The sequence below is a fragment of the Danaus plexippus genome, assembly GCF_018135715.1.
Source record: "Danaus plexippus chromosome 22 unlocalized genomic scaffold, MEX_DaPlex mxdp_33, whole genome shotgun sequence".
Taxonomy (NCBI): Eukaryota; Metazoa; Arthropoda; class Insecta; order Lepidoptera; family Nymphalidae; genus Danaus; species Danaus plexippus.
This window is the reverse complement of record NW_026869856.1, coordinates 2,715,877-2,740,306: the sequence shown is the minus strand read 5'-3', so window position 1 is coordinate 2,740,306 and position 24,430 is coordinate 2,715,877. Positions and strand designations below refer to the sequence as shown.

General features: G+C 28.8%; 1 protein-coding gene across 1 annotated transcript in view; it reads right to left on the bottom strand.

Moving 5' to 3' along the window:
• Positions 1-12,547, bottom strand: part of LOC133320417 (uncharacterized) — a 36,924-nt gene extending 24,377 nt beyond the window's left edge. The window contains exon 1 of the mRNA XM_061528846.1: positions 12,352-12,547. Coding sequence (XP_061384830.1) covers positions 12,352-12,412 — 61 coding nt within the window. The 5' untranslated portion in view covers positions 12,413-12,547. The remainder of the gene's footprint in view (positions 1-12,351) is intronic.
• Positions 12,548-24,430: the final 11,883 nt, after the last annotated feature.

Sequence of the window (24,430 nt, the reverse complement as noted above, 5' to 3'; positions counted from 1 at the left end):
GGAGGTGAGCGTTTAACACACCTCAGATAGGGGCCCCTTAAATTTACACCTGGTTCGCAGGTCCCAGGCACTGTCGAAGCTCCTCTCCCTGTAACGCAATGGACCCGGCACCCGCACGGTGAATCCATTGAATGCTAAGAGGTTTCGTCTCATATTTACCTGAGTTATTTATCCTTAATTTTAATTTACTCGTAATATAATCCTCTTCATATTTATTTAGTTTTCTCCTAGTAACAACAATTAATTGAAATGAGCTATCTAATTAAATTCTAAAGTTAAACTAAACGTTTATTGTTTTTAACCTAGGTTTAATGGTAATATTGATGTTATTTATGTCCTATGAGTATCTTAGATCAATAACATATCCCACGCTTAATGATATTAAGACTTTCACTAGCATTCATTTAAATAATACTAATATTATCGGTCATTGAAATGACATTTTCATCTCGTTTGCCCGTGATCATGGTTGCTGTAAAAGTAGCAAAATACAAAATTATTTTTCTATTTATTATATAAACACACAGAGTTCAATGTGACATTTAACTCAGGACATTTTTGCTACCTATTCTATTAACATATGCCCATAATAACAATATAAGTTCTGACTGGTCTAGTTTTTAAATACAATGTTTTCACAAATTATGAGGATAATTTTTCATTATTCTATATAGGTTGAATTCATTTTTTTTAAGGTAAGCAAGTATATTGAAGAATACTTCTCCGGGTATTTAAAACTTTTCAGCCTCCGTCTAGATTTTTGATGATACTTAAGCACATTGCAGTGCACTCAACATAATTGTCCGTCACTTTTTTGTATTTGTTATTTAAATTTCAGTGAAGCAATTTACATTAAATCAAAATTTTATTTTTATTTGTATAAGAAATATTCCTTATTTTTATTGCAAAATGAGCAATATATTACGCGTTATCAATCAACAGAAATATTAAATAAGTGTGCTTTTTTCATGAATAAAATATTCTTTTGAGAAAAGGGTGCACGAATATCTTTATTATTTTTGTATTATACGTAGTTGAAGTTGTTGATTTTGGAACAAGTATGAATTAAAAAGGTTCTGTTTTCAAATTAAGTACTATTATAATAAGTTGTTCATTATCGTGCACGGATTACTCGTAAAAACAGGCATATTATTGAATTATTGAATAATGCACTTTGATTAACTCATTAAAATTTTACGTTGAAAATTTTTACCCAATTTATAATAAACATGAATAACACAGGAAATATTTTTTTAATTTTTGAAAACTTAACTGGAAATTCATTCTTAATTAGCTCGATTTATTGATTTAAATTTATAAAAGATTTACAATAATAACTGCACTGGGGTCAAAACCAACGGTCTTTTAAATCTGTTTTCAAATAATTTCTAAAGAAGGCAGTTAATTATTAAAACACATTAACATTTCCTCCCGTTAGTGGCGCATCAAAGGCGCGCAAAAGTGCATTTCATTTCTGCTGCAACCAATAAAGTGAAGCCTTTTCGAATGGAGGTATTACTGTAATGGATTTCTAGCGAGATTTAAAAAAACAGATATTACAGTTACAATGTGCTGTATACAATTTTCTATATATATCTATTGAAAATGCAAAAGGTATTTTATATGAAAATTAATATTTTGTATTCTAAACAATTTTAATTATATAAATGTGTAACATATGCGTTTGAGTTTGTATATATGTTTGTATTTAATCCTAAAATCTTTGAATGCTCAGTAGAAAAGAGTATAATATGCATGAGTTCACATACACTTTGAAGTTCAATTGAAGAAGCACGTGTACTTTGAAATCGAATTTCGACATGAGTCTGAAATGAAAATATATTTTACAATTTATTTATCGTCACTGGGTTTCACGCAAAACAGTTTTACTAGTAGCAGCTTTTTATGTCATCTATTTTAAAAATGTTAATGTGCAAAAAGTAACAATAGTTAACAGAAATTTAAAGGAAAAAATACTTCTACCAAGGAATATTTATCCTAATCTTAAGTTACTTTTAATGTACAAAAAAGAAAAGATACAAAACTAAAGTTTTAAGATATATTGTTTACTGTTTTATGTTTTTTCATAAATTATATCTTAAAGGTAGATTTATCTGTATTAAGTGAATCACGGGTTATATCTTGGGGTCAAGTAAACTATAGCAAGCCGTTCCAAAACATATATTTTGAAAATCATATACCGTAATTTTATTAATATATAAAATATAATATGAGCGTTATTAAGATTTCATGATGTCATCAACATAAACTATGCCGTTTGGGACAAAGGGAGGTTAAAGTGGCGAAATCGCTGCATCAATTATAGGACGCGATTTAGGCAGAAACAGAATGCGTTAAAATGCAAATCAGGCTCTAGAACTATTGTATGCGACGAGCGAATAACTCATAATACTATCGTATTAAGGCTAAGACCTTTTAATACGCTTAGCGTTTTGGTTATATTTGAGTTAACTTAAAAAATAACTCTTTTTAAATGAAGTAATTTTTTATTGTATATATAAATAATGTATAAAAAGAATTGCTTTTTCTACTATAGTTATAGCTGTCCAAATATTCGTTCATACGTTTTTCTCATATGAAAGTTTCAATATCGAATTTTTTCAAAAAAAAATAACTGCTCGTTTTTGCGTTAAAGTACTCTTAACATCAGCCAGCCAGTCAAAGATATAATATATGCATATAGCATTACATTTGCTATCATTGTTACAAACCATCGAATGAAACAGGATGAATTTTCATATATTTAATTAAAAAAATGAAAATATGACGTAAGTTTGAATGGGTATCTTGACATAATGAAAAATTTCACGGTCGCCAAGTTTCGAAAGCCACTTATATAATCCGCCCAGACATCACCAAACGCCATCCATTATTCCTCATATCCTCACCATATTTTCCGCATATAAATTAACTCATAACTCAACAGTATTCAGGTCAAGTCTAAAGCATTTGTGTACGAGGCGAATACCCGAATTATTTCACACAGCGCATTACCTATTTAGTTTTATACTAAAAGTTAATGACACAAAGCTATTTTAATTGATCCATTAGATAAATCTGACTAGGATTTAATATACTTATTATAATACAGAAGTGGCTGAATCAAGCAACGTCAAATGTGTAAAATATTTATATAATATTCTCATAAAATGGGTCAGGAAATACCACAGACTACAAACACATAATTACAAAATTGAGCCAAAGTAGCCGTCCTCACTTTAGAACGAGTTACGAGGCTCTAGCGGACGATTAATTTTGTTTCACGTTCTGTTTTAGATATTAATATTGTAGATTGTGACATTTTATTACGCCTCGGCTTTATTCTTAAAAATGAACCTAGTTACTTTAAATTTATTTTATACAGATACATATCCTCTTCCATTATATTTCATCAAATTTGAATGATATAATGATGTTTGTTTTTTAAATCACAAATGATACTTATCATTATCACATCAAATCTGGAAAATTGGAATCGTTTTTTGCGTGAAATACAACTTCCAACATATGTGTGAGAGCTTAGTTCCATATAAACTTTTTTTAAGTAAGTAGAGGGACACGTACACATAGCTACATTAAATAAATGTAACTTAAAAAATATGTTAAGAATAAATTTAAGTAAAATGAAATACGAACCGAATAAGTTTACATTATAACGAAGTCTTGGGCAGTACTTAGTTCTATTGCAACTGTTTATTATGTTTTAAGCCCAGAAAATTATATATTTCACAAAGAAATATTAACTAAAGACCAGATGCAGAGATCAGAAAGTGGAAAAAAATAGTTATATAAAAAATATACACAACTCCTTTTTAATTGTTGGGCGTATGGAGTAAAAAAATATATACGAGTAATAAACTGATACCTATATAAATAAAAAAATACTTCTAAAACCTTCAGGATAGAACTGAATAAATTTAAGCGGAAGAGTCTATTTGAGATAGCCTTTTAAACGTCGGTACGGCCTGGAGTCCATTATTACCGCAGCTCTCAAGTGGGGTTCAGACCTCATTATTTTTTGCAGAGCATTTGCAACACAGCGGTTTCGTTGTAAGCGAGTGGGCTTTCTTTTTGTCGCCGAGCTTCAATGGTGGTAAGATGAAAATAATGCAAAATTGTGTTCACCTTCGAATAATACAACCTCAAAGCGATTATTTTTCTAAGGATCTTTGAGATGTGATTTGAATTTAAAAGCGTTGTTAAGACGTCGCCTTAATTGTATTTTAGATATTGAAATTCGAACTGTTATAGTTTATTTTCTATAACTAGTCTGTGCTCATGGCAAAGCGCACGTCAAATTTATATCGAGACTCATATTTTCAAAGTATACCTAAAACAATTAATTTATAAACAAACACAAGTATATTTCATTGACTTAGTTTCTCCATTTTGTAAAAACTACACAAAAATACGATTTTGTAAATTCATAACTTAAACGCTTCTAGAACTGGAAAAAATATTGGTACACGATATTTTCGTCGAAACGTAAGTTTCAATTCTGATTTTGTTAATAAATTTTTAATTCTTAATTAATTCTTAATTATTTAATCAAATTTTTATTTAAGTAAAAATTAAATTTTGTTTTAATTTTTAATACTAACTTTAAGTAATTATAGAAATATTAAGTCAAATTGCATTAATACTCAATATTGCTACAACAATTAAGGATTAACACAATTTAATATAGCATTACAAATTTTACTTTGGTGTTTAGGGGCATAATGATTTTATTATCTAAGAATGTATAAAATTATAAAGAAGATAATACAAAATGTACGCAATTAAGTCTCCAAATATCAAAATTTATTATAAGATCATTTTTCCAAGTAAAAATGCCAGCACAATAGAAGAGGGATGCTCCGTTTAGTCTGGAGATAGCTCTATAAATTTTAATTTTCTTTAAACTGCCCGGATATTGTATCTCACAGTTTTTATAGAGGCTAAGCGGGGATTCCAATCAACCCACTATCTTATACAGACTAACAAAAGAATAAAAATCAGTGCAGATGAGAAAACGATCTCGATGGATGATGCAATTCTTGTTTAAAAGAAACGCCTCAGGGTGAATGAAATAATGTAGCAGAAGAACTTAAGAACAAAAGAATCTATTCAGTGAACGTTTAGTAATAATGATGGCTACAAGGACCACAATTTATGAAACCGTTCAAAGCTGTATCGAAGTTTGTCGTGATACGTGACGTTGGCTTATCGTTTTAAAGATGACTTAAATTCCATTCTAGAAAGGATAGCGTGCGGATTTTTCTACTACTTTTTACTTTAGCAAATAGATTACCATTGATAATATTAAAAAGGAAAGAAAATTTCTTTTTAAATATTTATGTGATTTACTTTTAATTTTTGGTTTCCTTGGTACAATAACTTAACAGTCTGCGTATAAATAAAAGTTTTGGGAATCACACATCATCATCCATTAGGAAGCAAAAACGGTACACATATCATAATAAAATATTTATATCTGAATTAACATTTTACAAATCTCATTTTTTTTCTTTACTTCTTTGCTTGAAGAAAAATGAAAAGAAACAACTGCATAAGTACTTGTAATATTTTTTGGAAATTTTTGTCACTGTTAATTTCAATTATTGTGATGTAATAACAACTCTATGACCTAATGTTGCTTTTAAAATATTTAATCTAAAATATATTTATTTGAAACTATAAAAAAATAGCGAATTTGTAGTTAAACACTTTGCAATTATAATATCTCAGGAAGTTGAAGCGGAATTTAGGATTTTGCTCATAAGGTTTTGTAACCATTTTTCAGATATATTTAGTGACTGGACTCATTTTAAACATTATTTTATTTCATAAATTTAAGTAAATATGTCTTAAAGAGCATTATATAAAAACAAAAGAACAAAAATGCTATTATGGAAATGATTGTTTTTAGTGAAAATAATAAAATAAATTAAATTTTCGAAAAAAAAGGTCTCAAAGCTGTTGACGACTTCCTGTAACAAGTTTAATTAAAGTTTTAACTGCTTAAGTAACGAGTAGTTTAATTCATTGCAAAGAATTTTAATCCTTAATACTCAGTCGGGCTATTTTTATGGCTTACTTAACCTAACTAAAGAGCATCTAAAAGAACCTTAACACCCATAAATATTTTATAAAAAGTTTTCAGTTAAACTTTTTAACATCAATATATGAGAAAGTGTAAGTAAGACGTAAATAATTATATTTTCTTAATAAATGAAAGTTATTAATCGAGGTCCAAAATATCGTCTGGCTGAAGAATGTATTACGACACAATATTTTACAAACGAGAAACCTTATGAAATTCATACTCCCAACATGTTACCGAAAATTCCCCACAAATATCACCGATATCTAAAAAGTGTGTCATTTTTTAGGGTCTAGATTAGGGACGAAATGTAGTAGGGTCGTGCCGTAGAATTAATGAGGCGATTTATCTGCGGGTATTGTAGCATCAATGTATTCAAATTGGATAACATTCAATTTAGTCACCTTTTATACTTTTAAAGACTGTAGAGTTACATTTATTATGAAAACACATAAACGATTTTCTAGGATATTAATTTTTTGTCTTCAATGAGAATGATGAAATAAAAGATGTCATTAAAATTATTTGCATCAGTTGATAGTCAAGAAAGTTACTTAAATTCAAAGAACTTCAATTAACATATCAGTGAACAAATAATTTAAGTCACTGAACAGCCTTCCCTTTACTAGTGTAGGAGTTGATATTATTAAAACCGGTACCAGCAATCTTGGAGATGACAAAGTGAGCAATAATAATACTATGAAATGTTACGATTACCTTTAGATCGTAAACTACAACTAGCTGTTACCAGTCCATTCTATTAACTAATGCCTTAACTTATGTAGGACGGCTCTTTGGAGAATGTTAGCCTTGTTCGATCGGACCATAACTTTAACTATTTGTTTGTTACAAGATGGAAATATATGGTTTATTGTTTTGTTATGTGTTTTCATAACGGTTTTGTTATAACTGACCTGATATATATCAACGGATTAATAGCTTTAAGAATTTTTTTTATCATTTATCTTCATTGTTTGCCAATGTAGTATACAATAATAAAACTTATAAAAAGTAAGATGTATATGTTATCTATATAACGGTAGTAAAATATATAACATAATAAGTGTATGACTGCGTTGTAACAAGTGACCGAAATGCCCAGTGAAAAACTTTTGACAAAATGTAATAGCATATTTCTTTTGAAACATAAATCGTTGGTCTGTTAGATTAGCTTAGCGGTAACATTTGCGGTGCCATTATTCTTTTGAGTTGACTACGGTCCACAGTCGACGATAAATAATATACGTTTTATGGCGGTTTTATTATTATTGGATTGCGTTGAGGACTCCCTTTTGATGTCAGATATTTTTCTTTTTCATAAAAGCGATTTAATGGAAAAGTTGTTTCTGAATGAGGAATGTTTTAGATTTCAAATATTGCTTGTTTTTAATAAATATTTACTGAACTTAGAATGGTTGAATTATTCATCAGTCTGTCAATGACTGGATTTAATTATGAAAATTATTTATTCATAATTTATTCTTCATATAAATTATATCGGTCATCAATAATAAAACCTGGCAATAAAAATTGAATAACATATAAGTCTTTCAGGAATATTTTGCCCTCAGACAAACTTTACCCACGTTAGGTTTACCTGTTTGTGTACCTTTAGGAGTACAAATAATACATTCTTGGTAAACTTTTCCACTCACAAGCGAACTTATTTTCTGACTAACCGTCTTTGTATAACACTTTATGTATTCGCAAATAAAGTTCAAGCTGGCTTTTAATGTATGAGGCACTACACAACTTTCCGATATTGGAAATTTTATGTATGATTTTATAAAATTTTGTTCTGCTATTAAAATATTTATCCCTTTACATGTTTGGAGAACAAACAAGTAGGCACATTAGAAGTTTACTGATAAAATAAATGATAGATTTTATCCTTGATACGTGGAAACATGTACTCAAAAAAATCTAATAGCTTTTATCAGTAAATTAAGATTGACAAATGAAAAGGGGCGAAGAAAGATTGATCGAAGAAAATGTTCAACTGAAACGTTTTCAAGTCAAGAAACACGCAAATGCTTTAACAACATACGGTTTTGATATCCAAAAACAACGAATATTAATTAGATATTAAACTTATTTGAATCAAAAATTCCTTTCGTCCTCTTACTTGGATATAAATTTTTATAAAAAATTAACAAAGTGATGATTAGTTTAGAGCAAATTAGTTAACGGATCATTACTTTGAGTTTTTCATGGTAATCTATCATTCATTCTGAAGTGCTAAGAAAACCAATTCGTTTTTAACTCAGCTGAGATAAGTTTAACAATATCGACAAAGCCGTGAGTGTCGACGTCAGAATCTGATTGATTGACGAATATAGCGCCTTTAGCGAAAATGTATAGTAGAAGTCATAATTTATGAGTGTTATAAAAATGGTTGCTTTTCACCATCCATCACGTTGCATGTGATTACTCGATGTCGAAGGGTGTTGTATTTTAGTATCTCAGTTTCGCCTCAAACTAGTGTAATCCCATATCAATACCCAATCCCATATTCTACGTTACAGTGATTTTATTGAGTTAAAAATGTGTAAAAATACATATTGAATTGGTTTCTTAGGTGACTGAGAACGAAAATTGATAACTCTCAATGTTATTTTCAATAAAAATTGTCACGGAAATAAAACAATATTATTGTAAAATGAGATAATTCTTCTCAGATCTTTTATAATTCCTATAAAATTATAAATAATAATAAAAAATAAACATTGATTAGGTAAATACATTAATAATTAAGTAGCCAAACATGAAGACGATATAAAACTATATAATAGGTAAAAACAATTTGAAGGTAGGTGTAAATTTTTATGTTTGTTTTCGAAAGAACAAATACAGAAATTCCATTAGTACATTAACCGCATGCACCTTATAAATTTAACTACTCGTAATAAAACACGATATGGTATTTCAAAATAAAGGCTTCATTTTAAGATAAAATTATTCTGACCGCCATAATTCATTTAAGAATAAGTCCATCCCATAAAACCCACGTCTCTCACGGCTGAGTAGGAATAAGTAAGTGAATTTGAGTTAAGTTTATATGGATAAATGGTATGGCTAAGATATATGTAAGAATATGATGGCTATTGAATTTGATGATGTAATCAGAAAAATCTTTTTAAGACCCACAGAAAGTTAATATATAAATTTGGGTTCACAGATAAATTTATAGTTTATATTATAATCGATAAAAAAATATATATTTTTATAACGTGCTTTATATATTTTTCTGGATATTATCCATATTATAGTATAGGTAAAAAATAAATATTAATTTTGATCCTTACAGTAATAATATTAACGTTTATAATTTTATATAGATAATAAATTCAGTCTTATCAATCACAATATATATATGTATATATATATATATATAACTATATCTAGTCATAACATATTTTGAGCAGCTTTTATTGCTTTTTGAAAGTACAATTGTTCAAATTATTCTTTATGCACTCCAACATATATAAATATGTTAAATGTAACAAAAATAAACTTGGTTAGTGTATAGTAAACCCTAACCTCGGAACGTTACTAATATCTTATGACGTAAAAAGTTTAGTTTTACGTTATAGTTTATTGGTATTTTTTTTTCAGCAATGTTTAAAATTAAATATGCTACAGTTTACATATATTAAACAACAAAAAAATGTTTAGATGCTCGACTCTACCTTAAATTATATAATAGAACACTTTTGCTTTAAAGTTCATGCCATGTTAATGTTAACCCTTAATTATAATAAACAAGATTTCTTAAAACTCCTCCTTAAAAAAATAATAAAAATAAAGATTAAATACTTATAGAAAAACAATTCTAAGATAATAAATGTATGGAAGTCTCAATTACATTAAGCAGGTAAATAAATGAGAACGATATAACAAGCCCATTCACAATTTATTGGACTCCAAGGAATTTAGTGCCTTATTAATATAACAAAATGGAATTGAATCAATTTTACATATTAATGGCGTTTTGTTTAACTAATCGATGTTTTTCTTTATAAATATTATAATACACGCACTTGTATACAGTTCAGCATATTTTTTGCAATTCTTTCAAGAGCGTTCTTGAAATAACTGAATATTTTTGATGATTTTTTTTTATAATAATAAAAACGTAATAAAAAAGAAACAAAATATTATGTTCATTAACATTTTATTACATGTCGTATGAATAAAAATATTCTGTAGCTACATACACAATGTTTCTACTTAGAGTCGATTGTCGTAAAATACAGGCACAGCCTTCAAAACGTTTTGCCTGTCTTATTAACTAGAAAGCTTGCTCGTAAATGCCGAAAATGTTCTGGCAACGATAAAATTCATATTCCCTTGATAAGCGTTTTTGTAATTCAAAGATTTCCCAAAGTTTTTCCCGTATGGGAAAATCGCGTAATACCATTAGACCATTTTATAAATAAGGAAACAAACCACAAACGCCTTCTTAGTTATACGAATCAGCAATAATATTTGTTTATTTATGGACCGACTTTCCTCATACTAGTTTGATGGATACGTAACATGACGTAATAATGTTTGGTATAGAAATATTGATAACATTTCAATGTAATCAATCATAACGTGTAAGTAAAATGATACATAATTTAAGTAAATTTAACGATGTAATTATGACACTAAGTTTATTTTCTGAGTTATAAAATTTTAATTATGGTCTTAGTTAGCAAGATTTTCTTAGTCTATGATCTAGTCGTGGGATACTTGCATTTCATTTATTTTTTAAGATAACCTATCCCACTATAATTTACGTTTTACTTAGGGACCAGATCCTTGCAGTATATTAAACGACTTTTTAGCTTTAAGATATTAAACATAATATATACTCTTTATAAAGACCAGGAAAAGCATATAGAATGACGAAAACACTATTCTAGTAAGCCACCTTTACACAGAAAAACGTATATTCTGTAAATGATCTCCATTTAAGGCCCAATGTACATAAAAAGACGGAAACACAAACAAGGCGGAATTCCTAAGGTAATGAGGTCTTGCGGTGCGCTAACAATGTTGGCCTTTGACTCCTGAAACTTTTCGGGTAAAAATATTTGGAAGATTCTAGATTCTTAACAATAGAATGCGTACTAAATATGTGAAGCATAAAAAATATATTTCCAGGCATGTCGTTATAAGAATATAAAAATATTAGGTAACATAAATGATTTATTATTGCGAAAAAAATGTTTTTTATTTTTATTAAAAACGTTTAGTTATTTTATCGAGTACTATGAAATCGGATGTTTTAAATAGTGTATAAATTATTTTAATTTTATTATAGATTGAAATAAATTAAGATAAAATAAAGAAACAATTTTTTATAAAGCTAATATGTAGTTTTTAATGTCGTACCTTCCGATCTCAATATTTGCAACAAGGCTCGCTCAAATTTACCTTTATTGTTTAAATCCTGGTCATTGATCTTTTTAACATGATACCTTTTTTCTATCCCATAAATTTTTATATTTTAATTTTATTTATGTGAAAATCTAACAATAGCCACAAAAAACTTATTGTCCGATCGTGAAAAATATTACTAATAGTTAAAATTTCACTGATTTCCAACAGCAGATTTAAGTAACTCAATTTTGTTCTACAATATCGCAAAATCTCCATTTAAAGCTTGTATTTTACCTTCACAGACCTTATAAGGTTTTTTTTCTTGTCAGCATAGTATTAAAAGCAACGGAAAGTAGGGCGATTAAGTCACGCATCATAGGGGCTTTGCACAGAATATACACATGCACACATGAATATAAAATAAAGAGGGGATGACTTCTTTTACAGAACCCACAATGGCCAATTTTCAGTCCTTTTGAATGATCTCAGACCTATCTACAATATGCATCTTTATACTCTAAAACGAGTTTAAGATTTATCCCGTGTCAATTTGAAATAATACTGTATGTGTGTATGTGTGGATATATATGTAATATACATTATACATATGTGTATGTAATGATGTTAGTCTGAATGTTTGTGTTCGAGTATCGTATGTATCGTATGAAGAAATGTGTTGAAATTTAATTTTGTATTGTAACCTTATTTTTGGTACTTATTACTCTTCCACACAAATACAGTTAACAGTTATTAAAAGTATTCTAATCTCTATGATAATTAAAAAGACAATTATTTCGAACATTGGGAGTGACGTGAAATAAGAAATAATATTGACATGTGAAATGAATTTTAAAATAAGAATCTTGTTTACTCACCGATAAATTGAAGAGCGATGCATGAGATGCAAATAACAACAACTTGCATGACCAGTGGCATTTTGTATGTCTTTATCACTCCTCCAAAATTTACACCATATTAAGGACATTCCATCTTTGACACTAATTACACTTCGTAAGCACTTGAGTTCTAATTTTCATACAAATACTCTCGATTGCATTTTGGTAAGTCAGCACAAATCCTGAAACAATAAAATATGGCTTAATATATATATATATTTTTTATACTATTTACTTTAATAAAAATACCTAAGGTCTTACTAGACTCGGTTGCATGCAATCTAAGCTACATCAATTTCAAACAAATATCCGTTTATTTATATTCGGTGTTTTATATTCCTAACCTTTCAATGAAAAAACTCAAAGACTTTTAATCCAATTTGCTTTATACAATGTCATTTTGGATGATATCCAAAATCTTGAGCTCAACAAAATATTTGTTTTGATGTACGGCCACAGTGCTATCTCCGCAATCGTGGGAAATGGCCTCTATAAAAATAAACAAGAAATATATTTTCCTTTAAATTCCTTTAAAACATTATAAAGATATAAAGAAATATAAAGATAAGATTGAATAGATATGAACTTTTATCCTGTGAAAGAATAAAATTTCGATTAGAGTATCTAGTTGTTTTTAAGGAAAAAATATGATCATAAATTTTAGGCTAAAAATAAGTTAAATAAATGTAATTTACATCAAAAATAGTATCTATACTTCACTTAGACAATGAAAGCCATCAAGTACAATATCACTTCAACTCATAAACTTTCACGGAAAATTTTAGTATTAGTCACACAGTCTTCTGGAATAGCTACCCCCAATGTGTTGTCAGCCGATACTTCGGGTTCCGGAATGTTGTTAGTTGTAGTTTTCATGAGATTAAAATCTCATGAAAACTAACAAGAGTAATTTTATACAGCTTTTAATTCTCATTCTAAACGCGCCTCACTAACACTAGCGGTTTGCACTGTTTTTTCCTGTCAGCCAACCATCTCCTAGAGAATAATTCCATGTCCTACTAACGTGGCGTATATTACATTTATGAGCCTAACGTTTATGAGTCTAACGATAACATAATGGTGACCAGGGGAGAACTCGCTTATATGAAAATCTCAATGAGGCTGCTCTGTGACTCTTCAATATTCTTTAACGCAATTGGTTTTTAGAAGATTTTAATGTCAATCACAATGACTTAATTCAATCTGACTGACCACGCTTTAGGAGAAGCTTGGAATTTCGCATTGACGCTAATTTTATCTCGGCTAAAAATTAAAGCTATGAGGATGGGGAATGTAGACAGGCGATTGTTACTAATAAACCCAGAGAAGTACAGCAAGAAAGTCTCATTCCCATTGTGAACTTCTGAACACTTTTATTCAGAAAAGCGAATTTGGTGGTACATATCATAAGCTTTTTATTAGATACACCATATTTTTGCATCAGGTTTAGGTACTTCTCATCTTTGGATCAGTCACCACCTTTCTCACCGTACAGAAATTCTTCTATGACAGAGGTCTGAATTAGTAATAAGCAAGTAGTGAGATCTCTGCTTAGTCTCGACGTGTAATGAGAAAGCTTTTTTGACGTGTTAAAAACTTATTAGTTACAACTTGTTGGTTGCAACTAATCTAGTCAGCCATGAGCATAGAAGTAAGGTGGGCAATCTCCGAGTATTTTAGAATACACTTTGGACACTGTGCATTAATTGTACACCTTTATTCCTGCCAATATTTTATCCGATGTCTTAAAGGCTCGAATGGATAAGTTTATATTGAAATAATATTTTAATCACTTACAGCTACATTTCCACCTACCAAAATGATATCGCACAATCCGCATACGTATATTAAATAAGTAATCAGACAAAAGAAATTAAAGTTCCCGGTAACAATTTGTACGTTAATGACTATTATTCAAACTTCATATATTTTCAAACACAATGTTACTTCAAATTTATTTGTTTTGTGCATGAAGCAGGTGTCCGGATCCAAATCGGTTGGCAGTGTTTCACTAAACTCGTTACCAACTTTTACTTTGGGATTAAGTCAGTTACAAACCTAAAGATTTTTATTAAAAGTTTCGTCCAAACCAGCTTTAACTTTGTGAAAGTACGTTTGATTCGAGAGTAGATTTGCAAAGCAGTATTTAAAGTAAGTGGAAAGCTTTGGAAATTTTCGACCTAGCTATAGTTTGTTTTTACAATGATAAATTTTATCTACATAGGCCTTTAAATTCTTGTGCTTTCAAAACTAAATTAGACTTCTATTAAGAACTTGAACTACGCTGTAAGGAACTTTTGACAATATTACCTAAAGTTAGAAATATAATTTAAAGTTTATTATAAGATATGGATTTGAATAATAGATATCGTTGACTTTCCAGATTTGATAAATCATAATAGAAAGCTCTTATTAACATATACACTGAAATATAAGTATTATGATCATGGTCAATTTTATTTGCTATAAAAAAGTCAGTCGAGTCAAAAGTTCTAATTGATATTTTGGAGAAATTCACAAAAATATTAATGTCACCATTCTTAATCTTCTTAACGAAGAAAAGAATAAAGAATGATGTGTTAATACAATGAACACGTGATAAATGTAAAAACGTTTAAGTTCTAGAATAAAAAAGCATAATTATTTTTAAATTTTGTTTACATATAATAACCACGTAAAAGTAAAATAACGTGATCCTATATTTTATTGAAATAAGTAAAACAAGTACCGGCCTGATGGATTTACATTAACTCTGTAGTGCTTTTAGGGATTTAATAATTTATTAAAGGTATACACTTTTTATTACTAGACATTTTCCAAATATAATAAATGTGGGATATGACTTTTTAGAAAACGCAAAATTGCAAAAAAAATAATAATAAAGTTCTATTTTTTTATATGTGTACATGAGTATATAAAACCAAGCCATGGTTTTTTGAAGCGCTGTTGATGGTCGGCCTCAATACTAGTAGTGTCTGATGTCTGTAAAACTCAAAGAAAAGACAAAATGATCCATTTGCATTCAAAGTTCGATAGGTCAACTAGAAATAGTCGTATCGAGACCAAAAGAAGAAACAAAATTGAACCTATATGAACAGCATATTTTATCCATAAGATGCGAAGGTAAGTTGGACCAATTTCCTTAAAGTCTGTTAATCGAAAATTTAATATATAAATCTTCTATGATATTAAATAATTATCAGTTTGTTTATTGAATTATTTATAGATTCTTTCTCGGAATTTCAATTTTAAAACTTCAAATTGTTTTTTGATGACCGTCTTTATCACGGATACTGAAATTTACATAATCGTTGAAATTTTATAATTTTATATGTGTCCTTTAATTTTTTCCACTACTAAAAAAACTTTGAAACCAGATATCATCGAAATCTGTTCAGACACTTCTTTAATGACATTGCAAGAAACACAAACAAACATTTACATTCAAAAATTGTATATCACTTATAACGAAATATTCTATTTTAATATTAAAGAAGTTGAAATGTGAAATTCTATCTCCTGTGTAATAATTACTGCATTGAAGTTGAAATTTGGCGTATAAACAGTTAAAAGCTGAGCGAGTAATGAGTACCGAATAATGGAACGAGCGCTAATGTTTCAAATGAATCGATTGTTTGCGGGATAAACTTGGATTTTGTACGATAGTCTGCTGAATTTTATTTCAATATAATGAAAGGTTATTTGTATATGATTTATCTAATCATACTAGATAAAAGTGATTAAATAAAGTATATAAAGGAAATATAAAAGAAATAAAATTAAATAATAGATTTTATAAATGGAAAAACATTTATTTTTGCGTCGTTTCAACAACTTTGTCGTAAACGTCATCAAGGGTAGACTGCTTAAAAGTGTGTAAAATCGAAAATGGAAAATAAAACCCAAAAAACATAGTTTGTGTTAAACGTGCCCTCCAAAAGCCTTAGATATCATTATCTTTTCATAAAAGTCTTCATTAAACACAGCCTTTTTTAGTATTGTTTAACAAATATGTATCATAATAAATTCTCTACTATATAATATACCACGATATGTCATTAAAAGTTATATATCATACTCACATTAAGGAACGTCAAGGGATCTTCATTATTAACCATTATTTATAAAAAATAAATTTTTTGTTGTGTAATATAGGATAAAACTTTCCTACAACGACTAACCAATCACAAAATACATTTGAATAATACGTTAATTAGCTGCAAATGAAAAATAAATGAAACGGAGATAATGTTTCGCTAACAATGGGTTTGTACGAGAACCAATCAGGACCACGTCAGCTACGTTTGATCACATCGGCTTTACAAATTTTATGCACAGATTTCATTTGTTTATACGCATAAAATTATTTTATAAGTGCCTCTCATATATGATATTATTTTACAGTCAGAATAAGGATTTAAAAAAAATAATATATCAATTTCTTTATGAAGCAATTGAAATCATAATGCGAAATATAAAAATAATTTAAAAAGAAAAAGTCATGGAACAAACCACTGTCACTCATTCTTTAAGTGTTCAAACTCGATTTAGCAATGCAAAAACCTCATTATGAAGTTTCCCTACTTCAACGTAGAGTCAGTTACAGAAAGTAAAGGTTTTTATTTAAACTTCCAACGTCCTATTCTGTCATAATTTTTGTAAATTCTTTTTAAAAAAATCATCCAAATGTTAGTTGGATAAAAGTTATTTTAAGCATTATTTAAATAAAATGCTTTTATTAAACGTATAAAAAGGTTATAAAATCATTTTCTAAAAAGTTTTGTGATTCATTTATATTAAAATAGAAAATACAAGGAAGCCGTAATTTATAAACAAAGACACTTAAAATATTTTAATTATATTTTTTTCTTTGTATGTAATAAATATTAATATGAAGGTAAGGTGACTGTAATATTTTATTAACTTTTAAAGACATTATTTCCAATTTAGCTGGTGATAAAAAAGGTCACAATAATTGTTTATTTAGGACTTCACAATATATTTTTAATGTTATTCATTTATTAAACAAAATAAAAGTGTTTATGTTTTCACTAAAATGTTTTCTAAATCCCAAAAATATTAAGTTGAATATATTATTTTCGCAGATTTTGGGATTAATAGCTTCCTTACAGTTTCGCTGTTTTGTATGTAGTTATACAATCAGCTTATATTATTTTCCAGAATAAAACTTTAATAATTTAAGCTGGTTTAAGTGGCTAAAAACGTCAATTAATATATCCGTATTATTTTGCGTTCACTTTCACTTTTCAAAGTAATTCCGCAATCTTGTGTAACTGAAGAAAACTAAAAAAAGAAACATCGTGCGTTCATTAAGAATGATAGATGGAAATCCTACGGATGTTTATGGTTCAGAATCACTAGATTTATCAGACATAAAATTATCATTTCGTATTAATCTGTCCATATTACTGAAACATTCACTTCAGCTTTCCAATTCGAGGCCAATATGTCCGATATTCAAATCAGATCACGATTGTCGATATCCGTGTTGCCTTTGTTTTAACCATTTATGGTACTTTAAATATCTTTTGGCTCTGACTGCTCTGTTTAATAGTAATTTCATTTCAAATCACGTGCAATATGCATCACTCATGTCTATGTCGATTTGTGAAAGCTAATGCTATTTTCATTTGAATAGTTATTTTGTGATTTGTCGAATTTGTTCAACGGAATGCTATTACAGAGCCGCAGATTTAAAATGTTCAACTATCATTATTTTCACAAATACACTTTAGTATTGTATAGTGTTAATTTTGCTATGTTTATGTAGATTATAAAGATCTTAAATTTATGCTATTGAAATAAAAGTAGCCACGTAAAACTTAAAAACCTACCTCTATTCAGATATAATATCACAACATAATTAATAACAATAGGAAGAGCTATAGATAGCTATATTTTCAGAATTATCTGAAAGTTATAAAAAAAGTAAATGATAATATTGAAATTTTATATTCCATATTAAAGACGTTTCTAAAATTGTTTATAACATTTTGTAACGAAAATGAAAATTTATCCGAGTTAATACTACGCTATTTATAAAAGTTAACTAAGAAACTCGATGCTTAGGTTTTTATGAGGGTTAGCTATAATAAGAATAAAAATTTACCATATCTTTTATATAATTATATTGATCATCAATCTGTTTGTATGTGTGTTATTAACGGCTAATCTCTGAAACTTTTGGATCGACTTCGACTAGACTTGCACTTGATTTTTAATCTAGAAAGGAATTAGTACTGAAGCTGGTTTGATTTGATTTTTTATTTATTTTGTAATTATCTAAAATAAAATAATATCTGAGTATGCATATCTATTATATTAATTTTATTTGATCGTTTTTTTTTTACTGTTTTTTTACGAAGCCAATGAAATAGAATTTAACTAAATAAATAAATCTATTATTAAATTTGTAAAAAGAAGAAGGCGAGGTTTCAGATATTTGACTGAAAAATTGGTATGTTTTAATATACAAATTGTCATTAGGCACGAGTGTGTTTTATTTTATTTAAATTGGTTATTCATAAATATTAAAAATATTATTAAATGTTTTATAGTAACGTTTTTCATAAATTAATAAAATAAATAATTATAACAAAAAAAAATTCTTGAGATATCCGATACATACAATTTTATCGAAGTTTAATCTAATTAAAGAATATCAAAATAAACGATGAGCGTTATGTAAATTTATTTTAAGGGTATATTTGTTTTTACATTTTCGTCTATCTTGGCCAAATTAAATAAACCTATAATTTTCTGATATATATATATAAAAAAAATGCATATATATGTATAAAAAAAATTTCACCCCTTGTACATATATTTCCTGCCTTTTGCAAAACTTAACGCTATATTTAAATATCAGGCATATAACGAACTTATTTCACTTAAACTTTTTGATGAGATCTCGTACCTGCCTTCAAACTTCTCTTCATTATTTTGGAAACCCAAGGTTGAGCGCCTTTGGAAAAAACTATTATTTATAAGTTTCAATACGGAAATTATTATGATTTTCTGTCATTCCTTTAAATAAAAATACAAAAAAGTAAAGCTTATTTAATAAAATCCCAATATACTTTGGACCAAATAAATTTAAATATATAATTATAATCATGTGTTTAAAAAATCTGGCATGATAGCCTTATTGGTAAGGGTTCTAGCTGTAACATATTGCCTGGTCGGGTTGCATGGATTTCTAGTATAGTAGTTGTTAATGGTCCCTCGTTTTAGCCAAAGGCAGTAAACGCTGGAGTTCCTCAGAGGTCTGTTCTCTCCGTAATTCAATTTTTGCTTTACCTTAATGATTATCTTTTACAGACTGTTTTTGGTTACACAGATAACAGCATAGTTGTGAAGTGGTATGAAGCCAGCCCTAGAGTGAGTCGGAATCAATTAGAGTTGGAAAAATAGGCCATGGAAGAGCCTCTTTTCACACTTAGACAGTCTCCAAATGGCGATGGCATATTTGTGAAATTTAACGCCACCAAAATGCAAGCGTATCCTTTCAACTCCAAGAGGAGTCCGTTCACCTTGACTCCAACTTTTGGCAACGTGTCTTTGGAATACTCGGACCGTCTTCAGATATTGGGTATTGAGGTATCCTCGAACCTTAAGTTTAGGCGGTTTATTGTTTATACAAATCACAGGTCTGGTCGTGTCTGGAATACTGCTGTAACATCTGGGCAGGCGCTGCCAAATGTCAACTCATTTGCTTTTACTCAGTGGCAAGACGTGCAAAAAGGCTTATTGGTTATCATAACTTGGTTACATCCAATCTCGTTAGCCTAGAGCAGAGGCAAAAAGTAGCCAGCGTCTCGGTATTGTACAGGATACACTCTGGACAGTGTGCATGTGAATTACACGATTTATTTCCCGCATCCCCTTTCTATCATCGGATAACTAGACGCACGGTGAGCCTCCATTCTTTCGTTGCAGATCTTCCTCGCATCTGGATGAAGCTATACGCTTCCTCCTTCCTCAGGCGCACAGCAATGGATGGGAACAGTTAGCCTGCATCTGTGTTTCTTAACGTTATAATTTGCGTGTCTTCAAGAAAAGGGTGAATAAGCTGATTCTGAGCTAGTGCGTTCACCACCAACGACTTCATTACCACTTTCGTACGGGTGAAATGACAGTCAAGTATAAGTCGAAAAAAATCACTTTTTTGAAAAAAATCACACAAAAAGGCTTTGCATGGTTTAAATAATACCTAAATTTACACTTTTTTTGATCCTTACTAATCGACGTTATGAAGTATTTACTTTTAAACAGAAGATAGATGTGACAAAAGTGATACCCGTAGGTGATGATTCATTTCATTAGTTGTTATATTATTCAATAAACATGCGGGTACGACTTTCATAACAATTTTTAAATCTTTTAGTTAGCATTTTGTCAGTTCATGGTCACGGTTGCTGTAATAATGTAAAAAATAAAACCATTTGGGTATCCAAAAAAATATAGTTTTTTTATTTAATTATATTAGACTGGCGATTGGATTAAGTGATTATATGCTGTATATGAATATCAAATTAATAAAAAAAAAAAAAAAACGAATGCACACTAAATTATGATTCTAGAATTTTCTATACAACATGTAGGTTAATAATAATTTTTACAACATCTGAAAAATATATTTACAAGAAATCATGTTTTAACTTGTTATTATAGAATTCTTTACTTTTCTATCGGAGTTCTTAAAAAAGTTTTTGGTCATAAATATGAATAGTATAAAAAGTAGAATTAAATCTTCATAACAAACATTACTTCTTTTCCTCGTCAGATGAATAAAAATGGGGAAGTTTTTATCTACCGACCGCTAGTTGCTACTTTTTGTACGAAACACACTTTTAAAGCGAGATTTGTTATTTCAACATTTATCATTTAAATCTGTGAACTTTAACATTTAATAACTACATAGTATTAATATAACAAGAAACTTAAGTCAAAAATATTAACAAGAAATGTATGTCAAGAAAATATAATTACTATGTCTATACTTATTCCATGAGTATCTGTGTGTGATTATAATCACTAAGTATTATATATCTTCAATTTAAATAGAACACTTAGAAATAATAAAATAAAAGTATTTGTAATTTTCAAACAAAATGTGATAAATAAAATTTGGTTCCCGAATTGTGTTACTACTGCAGCATTTGTGAAGATAAGCTGAAATGCAAACTCTATTGTCTAAATAATTGGTATTCGTTTTCAATTAATTTAAACATATATATTTGTAATATTGGACAAGTGATTGGTTAAAATAAAGTAGTGGTAATCATAATATTTCTAATCGTTGGAAGTAGATCATTATTGATATAACTACAATAATCATTTCAACCATCAATCAGTATTTATTACACGTGGTTGATAAAATTACATGTAGAAAACGTGGGTGCTATTGACTTGAATATCTGTACTCGAATTTCCCAATTGATTTATTGCTATTCAATAAACCTTTGTGATATACGCTATACAAATGAGATTTGCCGTATAATGGATTATAATTTGATTGAAATATATGAAGATAGACCAAATAAATCTGAAATGTTATAAAGCTGTCTTTTCCTTAAATAATATTGTTCTGCATCGTATATTACAATGCAATAACTAATCTTCTCGGTACAACGGTTTCAATCAAAGTTAGATATACAGTAGGCCTATATATTTCGTTACACGATTGAGATATTAATCAATTTGAAAGTTATATTTTTAGCAGGAAATATATTTATTATTTAAATACATATTTAAAACCATAGAAGGCAAAATATAAAAAAGTAATAAAATCAAAAGCAAAACCATTTCTTTCGTTCATTGTATCTTGTCTTTTGATATAACTTTGATATCACCTCTTGAAACTATTATTTTAATAGAGACGAAACCTCTTAGCATTCAATGGATTCACCATGCGGGTGCTGGGTCCATCGCGTTGCAGGGAGAGGAGCTTCAACAGTGCCTGGGACTTGCGACCCAGGTGTAGGTTTAAGGGACCCCTATTTAATGCGCGTTAAACGCTCACCTCCACTGTCCAAGCTCCTCTCTCTACCTAAACAAATTTGATATTTTTTTTACTGATATGAAATTAATCAACAATGTGATCCAATGGAAATATATTAGTAATAACTGCAACTGCTTTCAGTCTATCATTGAAACTTAAAAAACATTGTTTTTAGTTTCATTACCAAGTTTAAATTACAAAAATGTCTTTATATACTATAAGGAATCAAGAACTGTTAGTATTGTGAGAAAATAAAATTAAATAATTCATTTTTTTTCCGATACAATGAGTACAATATCATACAAATACATATACACCACATATGTCACAGATTTATGTAAGAACAAAAACTTTTGCTTGGCGTGATGAGACAAATAAATAGATTTCAAATTCTATCAAAAACTACATTTTTACAATGTATAAATACAGTTATACAAATAAAAGCTTTGAATGAAAGACTAAATTAAATTACAGTCTGGATTCAGATGAAAAGGCAGTATAATTACGTTACGCTGTCATGATTACAAATAGGATGCCAACTGTTGTATTCCAAGTGTCTGCTTTATTTTCTTACATAAATGATTTATATAATAGAATCTTTAATAAGCTTCTCTTTCTTCATATTTTAATCGCAATGATATTGTTTTTTTTCCTTTTAATAAATCCGCTAGGTGTAATATTTTCATTGAATATTGTTTGTAAGGAATTTTCTTTATTTACACATTTTGGTTTCTCGTGGTTTACTTTGTTTTTGTTAAGATTTTTTGCATTATCTGGTCACAAAGTTAAATATAAAACTGTGAAAGATGTTGTAGTCACCCTTGGCGCACTGATTTTTCAAGTTTAAACTTCTTCAGGAATAGTAGCAATTTTTGTTTTGTACGTAATGTTACGTAATGAAATTCGTAAACTCCAAAATATTTCTTTATTACTGGGATGACAGACGGAGAACCCTGATAAATTTTGGGCAAAGTCATGAATATGGCGTATAGGATAAGTGTTAGGGATTCTCCACAGGGTTAGCGAATCTCCACAGGGACACCATGTTGTATCTTATCCTACGCTAGATGAAGAGGAAAAGTCCAAGGATTATCAGAGGGTCTTGCTGTTTTTCATTTTAACAATGTATCAAATTATTGTTATGCTAACTTGTCAGGTACGAGACTTGTTGGCGCGCAGAACACTAGTTGATCTGCAGTTGTCTTGATGTGGAAGACTGTATTTTTTTATGGTGTCTTATACGTTCTAGATCGTAACATGTTGTGTATGTGTATAATTTAGTATTTATAATTTTTTCATATGTATAAGTTATCGTATTCTCCACAAGTGTATGTCAATCAGGTTGAATATAATTTTTACATTTTTAAATAAAAAAAATATTTCATATATCCATTCTTTTGCACACAATGATTTTTAAATTTACGTAGAAAAACGAAAAGAAGACAGAAATGTTTTTTTGGAACTCAGCACCGTTGCTGTACTATTTATTTATGTTAAACCCAACAGACACATCCACCTTGTATATTGGATCTCCACGAAAAATGTTACCTGTTACTATTTATTAAGGATATTTGGAGGTAAATAAGGTAAAACACAAAGAAGCAGGTTTCTATATGTGTACTAAAGCTTTCCAACAGTAGGAGCTCCGACATCTCTTCCTAGTTAAATTTATAGTCAAATGATGAGTTCGACATATCTACATTCTTTACCACCTTGACTACTCAAACTCAATTTAATATCATTCTTCCAGGATATAAAGTAATATATATATTAAAAATTTATGAATTTTTGACCCACTTTAGCAAAATCTTATTTATATGGGAATTTCGACGATAATCAGGTAAAACTTAATTTAAAATGCTTAAATTGAGTTTCTTTGTAAAGATAATTCAGTTATATATTTTTTTCAACACTTTCATAATTATCATTTTAGTTTCGTAGTATTTTAGTCATCAATAAATCAAAAGGACAAATAAAATTCTTTACTTTTAATAATAAGGAGTTTTCAATTCATTTTTACATACTATAAAATTA